This window comes from Electrophorus electricus, chromosome 12 (assembly GCF_013358815.1).
Source record: "Electrophorus electricus isolate fEleEle1 chromosome 12, fEleEle1.pri, whole genome shotgun sequence".
Classification (NCBI taxonomy): Eukaryota; Metazoa; Chordata; class Actinopteri; order Gymnotiformes; family Gymnotidae; genus Electrophorus; species Electrophorus electricus.
The window spans coordinates 11,959,059-11,968,882 of NC_049546.1; the positions used below are offsets into that span (position 1 = coordinate 11,959,059).

General features: G+C 38.3%; 1 protein-coding gene across 1 annotated transcript; it reads right to left on the reverse strand.

Moving 5' to 3' along the window:
• Positions 1 to 815: 815 nt before the first annotated feature.
• Positions 816 to 7,679, reverse strand: LOC113574191 (progesterone receptor-like). The gene is given in 11 exon segments (XM_035532362.1): positions 816 to 838; positions 841 to 973; positions 1,309 to 1,460; positions 2,021 to 2,151; positions 2,685 to 2,783; positions 2,785 to 2,825; positions 3,782 to 3,967; positions 3,969 to 4,069; positions 4,473 to 4,589; positions 4,793 to 4,923; positions 7,558 to 7,679. Coding segments are annotated over 11 exon segments (1,236 nt in total).
• Between the last annotated feature and the right edge of the window lie 2,145 nt (positions 7,680 to 9,824).

A 9,824-nucleotide genomic window follows, 5' to 3' on the forward strand; every position in this document is an offset into this window, starting at 1 on the left:
TAAAAACATATTGTAACAGTTTTTTTTTAATGGTAGTTGTTTTAATAATAGTAATAATAGTAAAATACCATTCATGTTATTTCTAGTTCTCTTTTTTTATTCCGCTCCACTCAGCTTAAAACTGTATTTCTTTTCTGCATGTACCTTTAGAAATTAAAACCAAACCTAGATGGAACAGTAAAAAATAAGTACTTTGATAACACTATGTTTGCTTAACTACATTCATATCTGTGAAATTTTAAAGAAGTTAGACTATTTATAAATAATCATATTTTAAATCAACTTTATGTTTTATCTCATTAGGTGTTTTTTTAAGAAAATATGTGCTTTCTGCTGCATAGGTTATTCCCTAAAACATGTAATTACTACTTACTTTGAGGGGAAAAAAATAAATCAAAATAAACAATCAAAAAATAATCAAAATGTACTACAGTACATTTCATGCCGCAGTAGTGCACTAGGGCACTAATGTTACAATAAGTATTTTGTATTATCACATAACCTTAACATAAAAAGATAGAAAGTTAAATGGAAAACAAAACACATTTAACCATAATTTTATGGCCAGAAACAATATTGCAGTTATTACTTCCCTAATGGCTGTATTTATAAAAAGAACAAAAAACATTTGGAAAACCTTCATTTTGGTCAGGAAATTAAAAATAAACACCATTTAACTGAAATAAAGGGCTTTGCTATATTTTTACTACTGGCTTCAACAAAACCAGGTGATACTTGCTGCAACAGCTCCAGCCAAAAAGTCTCACAGATGTGCACCAGACAAGGCTAGGGGCAGACTGCTTAAGGTCACAGTGCTATTCATGGAAGAGAATTGGCTGGCCATGCCTGTTAGAATCTTTGGTACGTGAACAGATATGATGTCAGAGATCATGTCTGGGAAATTCACCTTCACTGACTGGGACTGGGCCTGGATGAACAGATTGTACGTAAACTGATGAAGCTTCTTCACAATCTAAGCCAGAGAGGGGGGATAAACATTCATGTAGAAGAGCATAAGACTGAACAAGCAGAACTGAGCATAGAGTTAAGTCACAATCAAATGGTGCTGAAATCTGCTATCCCACACCTTCCCACACTCAAAGATAGTATCAGTATGGCTCTTGTATGGCCCTTACATGTCACTGATTAAAGTTAAGCAATTCATCAACATCAAAGATACTTAAACATTTAAAATCACTTGTACCACGTCCCCTAATGCGGTGTTTCAGATCACTGGTTGATGTACAGCCCTGTGATGCATGCAGCTGCAGACTGAACATAGAGAAGTGTAAATGTGACATCTGTTACCCGGTGCAGGGAATCCAGAAGCTGAGTAAGCTGGAAGAGTCTCTCGGCTTGGTCACCTTGGCTCGTGTGGCTAACCAAATGGTTCAACTCATTGATGTAGGTCATTCGTAATTCGTCGAAACAGCTCTGACTTTTCAGCCCTTCCTCTGGAACTAAGTCAAACCACATTCAAAGAGGAGAAACATCCATGGGCACGGGTAACTGGGAGAGTGTAGCTATTCTAAGACTCTACAAGATTGCTTCACTTCTGATCACCCACAAATCTTTTTTTGCCTGTTTCAACCTCTCTTCTAGTCAGACTACCTGAGGTTCTGGATGTAACGCAGATGATGCAACTGCAGCTACATCGAAGGCAATTAAAATTCAAGCATCTGAGAGCTGACACTTCATTACTTCATTAGCGTGAAGACAAGATGGAGCACAGCAACCAATCCTTTTTTCTGCTGCTTACATCAGTTTAGCACCAGCACACTGCCTGACAGAAGCCACTTAATTTAGTTTTTAAAATCGTTCTCTCCCACCAAGTGTGCAGCTGCATGTACACCGTATATTAAACTGATGAAATTGGGTGCTGCATACACTCTTATCTTCATACACCATTTTTATACACAGTGAAGTGGTCAGTTTGGAGACAGAACTGTGTGGTGCAGCCACAGGGGTGGCAGAGGTGACAGCGGTAAAACGCAGGGGCCAGGGCCCGGGGGGTCCTCACCGACACTGAATAGGAGCATCACCTTCATGCAGTAGAATTCCTCCTTTGTTACCTTGAGTTGGCCCAGGCTCTGAGAGAGGTGCTGCATGCAGACACAGTGCTCATACATGCTGGAGACTTGCATCCTCTGGCTTGGTGCAGTGAGAGAGGGAGAACAGGGTTGGGACAGGTCAAGGTCTGTCATCTCCATTACCCATGACGAGCATTAAGTACTACCCTGGCCACTAAACAGTTATTGCAGTGTGAAATTTCACCCCACTGTAGATAACCATTTGTATGTTACCTCCCATTCTGGGGTGGCTTTGTCAGGACAAGACCACATATTTACTATAAGCAGTGGATGTGTGAAGGTTTACCTGTGCAGCAGAGTCTTCATGAAATATTTATGTGAGATGTATTATTTAGAGTGAGTGTTTAGAAGCGAGGTATGGCAGGTGTATGCTGACAACATGGGTGAGCAAGTGTGAGTAAAGCTTACCTGTGCCTTTCGGCTTCAGTGAAAGAGCTATACTTAATGTGAATACCATGCTGTTAAAAGAACGTGTTGCCAATAGCTAAAAATGCTAACCATCTGTTGCAGCAAAGGTATCCATTTTTATGGATCATTAATATTTCAGCAATGGTGGGATATTTGACAGTGATGTTCTGTTAAACCTTTTCTTACTCACTGAACACGAGATCAGGGGCAAAGTAGAGCATTCTGGCATTGACTTTTTTGAAGGACCTCCATCCCAAGGCGAACACCATGATTCCCATCCAAGAGTACAGCCAGCTGGTCATCCATGTGTAGCTTCTGAAAGCCTGTCTCAACAATAACAAGTGCATAACAAAGACATAATGAATCACATAAACACAAAAAGCTAATATGTAAACCTTATTGTGGATATCTGTTTTATATATATATATATATATATATATAATTTTATTAGTACTATTTAACATACATATATAACAGATATCCACAATAAGGTTTACATATTAGCTTTTTGTGTTTATGTGATTGTGTTTATGTGATTAGTGGAATAGTAAAATTTATATATATATATATATATGTGTGTATATATATATATATATATATATATATATATATATATATATATATATATATATTTATTTATTTATTTATTTAATCAATTTATTTATTGTATACTGCTCCCAATCATCTGATTACTTAATGTGAGCACCTATGCCTTGTTTTTTCCCTCCTTATTTAAAGCCCACAGGTACTCTCCGCCAGTGCTGCACATTGCTCGCCTATGCAGTGCCTAGATGTCGCACGACTAATCCTGCTTATACGTCACTATGCTAGTATCTGTTACTTCCAGCTAGTTGTTTCAATTTTTCTTCTTTAGGTGTGTTCATTTTCCCCTGTGCTTGTTATTATCATTATGGAAAATAATGACTATCCACAAATGCACTCGTGTTTCACTTGCTTGCTACCACTGTCACAAAAATATCCATAGCAATATCATTCACTTGCACATTTGTAAAAATATTATTAAAAAATCCCTTGCAAATCCTGTAATCCTGTAGCTTCTTTAACAGAGGTGCCCAGCCTAAGTCACGCAGAGTATAGTTCCAACATGCCTTACCCTAGTATTCAGTTATTAAATACTAAGTTAACTGGAACAAGTGTATTCAATCTAATCTAGGCTGCAACTAAACTAAGCAGGCTAGTAGATAGTAGTACCCCTACTCTGTATCATTAATGACTGATGCTTATTTGTTTCTCATGAACAATAAAGTATCCATCTTTTCTACCCATCTGCTGTTAGCTGGCACTCCCTTTGCCCATTTGATGAACTCAATGAGTTGCCGCTCTCCCAGCTTGTTGAGGCTGGTCAGCAGGGAGTCAGTTGAGTTGGGTTGAGCCGGGTCATGGCCGGCGTTCACTATCACAGGCTCGATTTGGGCCAGGGTGCTCAGGAGGCCATGTTGGTCCTGCAGAGCCGGCATGGGGGGGGAAAGGCTTCACTGCTATGACCTCGGGCACCAAGTCCAGGTCACGCTTCACTGCGACAACCTGCTTGATTTTCCCCAGTTTTCGGGCTTGAGGAAGCAAAATGCAAAACCAAATGGGCTGAGCTGGTTAAAGGAGAAGTTTTAATAAAAAACAAATTTGCTTTGTCAAATTAGTTTTGTTTCGCCTTTGATGACACTAATCCTGGAATCGACATAATGTATCTTTGTATCTTAATGATTTAATAAAATGTTTTACAAATATGGAAGGTGCAAAATAAAAAAAAACCATTCATATCCACACAATATATACGAGTAATAAAGTTTTCTGGACTTATCCCAGTCATAGCGAAACCTACAGCTAATTCCATTACATTCTCTCCCATTTCATTTATTTCTGTTCCACTTCCATTAAGTTTGAATGCCGTTTTAAAAGCCTTAAAAGTGCTGGGAACAATGTTTTTTAAAAGCCTTAGGAGTTACAGGCAGTTACCTCCAAGGCTCATCCCTGATTCAATGCATCTTTTAAGGCGACAAGATGGGCAATTCCGTCTCCTCAGCTTATCAATTGTGCGATCATTTCTGCCGGCGCACAAAAACTTTTGTTTACCTAAAAACATAAAAGAGCTTGAATGACCTGCTGCTCTTGGAATTTAACCTTGTTCTGTTACTGTCCATTGAAATAGGCCATGAAACACCTTATGTGTGCAAATACCCTTGTGTGTGCAGCACAAATTACATGTAGGCATGTTGGAACCAGTTAAACTTGTGCTGCAGAACGCAGATAAACAGCACAGCTTCCTCAACACTCACCCTCGGCAGCTCTCTTGAAAAACACTTTGCAACTGCCGCATGTAAGAACCCCATAGTGGCACCCAGAGGCCTGCTCTCCGCAGATCTGGCAAATACGGAAGGTTGGAAACAGGAGTCTCGTGTTCTCCAGACTGGAGGGGGAGTGGGGGGGAGACAGAGAAAAGCCACACACAATGTTATCACTTCAAGTGATCTGTTTTAATACAATGTCATCTGTTGAAACTGGTGTTTATATAATGTGTTATCTCCCTGGACAGATAAACAGATTTTCAAGATAATTTACATGGTTGGTGAAAGTGGTCAGATCCACAATCCAACTGGCCATATAAGGCATCAGATAAAATACTGTCTAATTAGATGGAATGGGAAATTTTTGGTGGGGCTATATGAATAAAAACTAATTGAGACTATTTTTGTTACCTAACAAAACAGTAATACTGTATTTGTTACATGACCATGGCCCTATCTGATAACTTCAAAAGCACACCTAGTGAAAAAGAATGCCACACAGTAAGCACACTTAAATCATTTTCCATGGTCAAGTTCACAGCTAGGTTTGCCACCCTAATTCATGAATGTTAATTATGTAATGACACCAAGAGACACATGCTCAAAGCTGTTTCCCAAGGTGATCCCATGTAGTTAATATTATTGTAACTGAATATAGTTGGCTATCAATAAGGAAGAATGCAAATTTTATTTCACCTCCCTTTGTACTTTTAGTGGCTTTTTTACAAGATATAAATGATATTCCAACAAACCTAAAAGTCTAACCTAAAATTAGTTAGCCAGCAGTTAGTCACAATTCGTTCATTATAATATTCAGGTTATTGACATAGCTAAGTTTACACTGAAGCATTGTAAGGTTATAAAACACAAAGACTTTAGTTGTCTCTCAAAGGCCCCCTCAAGTGAAAAGCTTTTAACCTTATTAACATGTTCATGTGGTGTTTTTTCTATGCTATAAGACAAATCATAAGCAAAATAAGCAGTCAATGACATGGCTGAGTATTTCAGCTTTGGAACTGCAGTGTAACAATGATGGTCTTAAAAACATGAATTTAGACATGGAATCGGGGTTTCAAATGTCACAAAAGGAAATAGTATAGATGTTGACAAAGAAAGTTAGGGCAAATGTTATTCAAAACAATTTGTCAGATAGGGAAGCTGCTGAATTAGATGAGGCTATAATCATGGCTATATCATTACAATAATTCTGACAGTATACTTTACTTGACTTTGGGGTTGTTCATTAAAAAATCATGTCATGATAAAAGTCATCCTCATAAGCTGCTAGTATAGTGTTAGCAAGATAAGGCTAGCTTCAAGTGCCTAGGGTATGTGGAGAAGGCCACATTATAGTATAAAGCCCTGGAGGCAAACTTCCCCCACATGCAGTCATATGTATGCTCTGTGGAAAAGAATTAGTCAACATTAGCACATTTTGGAAAGGCTATGATATGTAATGAGCTATTATAACCATGTACAATAGTAATTACATATCATACAAAATGTATGACTTTGCTTGTTTTTAAATATTTTTTTCAGTGGCAATTTCTAAAGCATATCTTCTGTTATCCATTTAAAATCTACAGATCACCATGCACTTCAATGTCAAAATCATTCCTGCATGCTTTATGAAGTATAATCTGTATAAACAGTATGTTAGTTATTAGCTAGATTACTTTTTCTGTGGTGCTCAGAGCACAAGGTGTTCTTCCTAACGGGACGACAATGTTTATCTTTACAAGGTAACTTAACTTTTCAGGGCTGGCGATCGACACCAAGGTTGTTTAACATTAGCAACACATTATTAGCTGTTTAAAATGTAGTCAGGATGAAAGCTTCTGTTATCTGTTACGTTTCTAACATTGTAGAGAGCGATACATAAAATACATGACAATTCTGATACAGCGACTTCTAGTCGACCTTGTATAAATCACTCTAATGTTTTTTTTACTGAGTAGGTTTGAACATGCATGCCTGAATTACTCCAATATTACCTCTTGCCATTATGTAACTCAAAGTGTCTAACAATACAAAAACCAAGCAGACTTGTGCGCATTTGATGAGCACCGTCAAAGGTGTGCAGAAAAGCTCGAGCAGTAGGCAGGCAGAGTGGTGGGTGGAGTTAGAGATGGGTCCTATTTGCATATTGATAGATCCGTGCGACTTGAATGAAAGCAAAGGTGTAGAGTTACACCTAAGCCACTTTTGGGGCATATGGGATTTTTTTCCCTTCTAAATATATAATAGCCTTTAATAGTAATTTATTCAGATCATTGAAAAACAGTAGTGTTTAAGTTTTGGTAATGATTATAAATGATGGGAAACTACAATTTTACGTGTGGGTTCGAAAATGGTGATCTTAATATCAGATCGATTGAAGAGCGAGCACTGAGCCTAAGATTAGGTCTACGAATATGCTTAGTCATACTGTGCGCCACAGAACGCAGTGCAAGCGTTGTGAGGTCCTAGACCAGATAATGTACCTAAAAATGACTCAGGCTGCGCAAATCTTCGTACTGACTGATCATAACATTTGATATATATTAAGAGGTTTACTGTTTTCTCCTTATCCATAAATATAGTTCAACAGAACATAAAAATTATGCATATTAGTTAATTGGCCCTACATTAACATAACAGCTGTTATGTAAACCAAGGGTCCTCATACATAAACAAACATGCTGATATCATATCAAGGACATGAACCAAATCTATGAAATGTGGATAAATTTGTTTATTAATTTACTTCAGTTTACCTATGATCAGAGTTGAGGGCACGTGTCTTATCACCGACTTCCAGTAGTCCTTCTGATGAAACGGCAAAAGGTTTTCTTGTGGAAGTTCCACTTGGGTATGAATGCTCGGAAGCGCAATCCATTAGAGAAGGAGCGCCATATATATCATATTTGCTGATTTAAAAAAAAGGTCCGTGTGGGTCTAAAGATGGAAACGCGTAGTGTTTAGGAAATTCTTTCAGGATTATATTGCTTTCGTTTACTAGGATACCGTGAATACTGTCTTCACTGCCACTCTTGCTGTTCGTCTCGGTTTTGAAGTTAGTGAATTTACTATTCGTCTCGGTTTTATGCGTTAATTGACTACTTGTGCGTAATTCAACTAAATTCCATGTAGTTCCGCGAAAAAATCTCTGGCTTGTTAACCACTCTTCGTCAAACGCATCGAAGCAAGCATGTGCACCGTTCATGGTGAACTCGTTTGTTCTCTGAGACGTCTCCCTTGATTCGACTACCGGCCCTGTATTAAATTGATCGTTCACTTGTCTGAGTTCCGTGATATCATTTACTCGTTCACCTCAATCTTTACACCATGTTCCTCATAAATGACTGACAACCTTCTATATTCTGTGAGACCTTTCTCTTCTGGTGGAGCTGCTCCGGGTAACGAATAATCTTAGTTTACCATGGAGAAGTGTTCTGTTTCAGCGTTTTCCGCATACCTTGTTGGCCAGATTTTAAACTTAAAACTAGTGCATAAAGTCGCAAACGTGATACTCGATTCAGACGACACGTTGCATAATCTCCTCCCAGAATCTAGTCCCGTGCGTGAGGCGTTGTAGTATTGATGGTTATTTGTAAGTAACATAGGCTGGACAGGTAAATTCCCCGGTGTGTCTAAGGTTCTTTTTACACTCCACTTACACATACTGAGAATGTATATAGCCCAGGCGATTTTAGAAGGAAGACTTGTTATCTACTCACTGCTGTCGTATGGTCTGCAAAAGGCGTGTTGAAGTTTCTAAAAATACTTGTATGTTCATAATGGATGAATATCCCTTTTATTCTCTACAATGACATGTTGTTACAAGACAAGACCAAACGCAGTCAATACTTTGTTGAACCAAGTTGATTTTCCTGAGTGAGTGCAAGGAACTCCATAGAGTGATGTGATGTCTCTTTTTCATTAAGTCTCTTATTTGCAAGATATATCGAAATTGTTACATAAATGAAGTCAGATGTCTTTGAGAGGGAACATTGTCTTCCACGTCTTTATGAAAGCACAATCCTGCTATATTTGAAACGTGGCTTTCACATTCTCTCAAATACCATTTTATGACATGTATAAACAAAATATTTTGGTGGATTTTGCTGAACATTTTTGTTTGATTAAAATTGGATGAATACGTTTGTGCTCATTCCATAATATTAGTATACAGCATACAGGCCTGAATGTGATCAATAGATTTGCAGGCTGATGTTTCTAGTAGACCCTGCCAAGTTGGGAGCGTTTTCGTTTTGGAAGTCGGAGCTTATAGTTATAAGCTTTTCGTAACTATTGTTACGACCCCGTCTAGGCTGTGAGGCCGTAACAAGGAAAAAGAAGTGCAAACTGCTAACGTAATAGAAGTTGTGAAAAAATGAACAGCAACAAAAGAAACAAAAGCACAAATGGAAGGGATTTTTTAAGTGTATTGAGGTTATCAAGTGTATTGAGGTTACAGAGGTTATCATTTACAATCTTACTGGCGCAATTCCTTCAGAAGTGACGCAGGCCACACCAAAACCCGCATGAAATACAGCTACACACTAACTAATCCTAATAACACAAGAAACATTCAACAAACTTTCATAACTCCCTGACACATAAACAGTGACAAAACCCACACCCAACAAAAATGGCAGTCACTCCCTCAAACAAACAATATTTACACTCTTTACACACTATTATGTGCGCGCACAGCTATAGTGTGTAAAGAGTGTAAATATTGTTTGTTTGGTACTTTGGTGAGGGAGTGACTGCCATTTTAGTTGGGTGTGGGTTTTGTCTCTGTTTATGTATCAGGGAGTTATGAAAGTTTGTTGTAGCAGAAGGGACAAAGCCAAAGACGAAATCCAAAAATGGGGAAAAACAAGGTCATACACAAAACATCATACAAATTTTCAATTACAGCTAAACAAATTCCAAACTAACACACAGTCTCCTTTCTCTCTTCTGGGAGGGGCTTTTAAATAGCCGACACAGTTGGCTGGAAAACCCGGCAAGGAGCAGGGCGGAGTGTCAAACA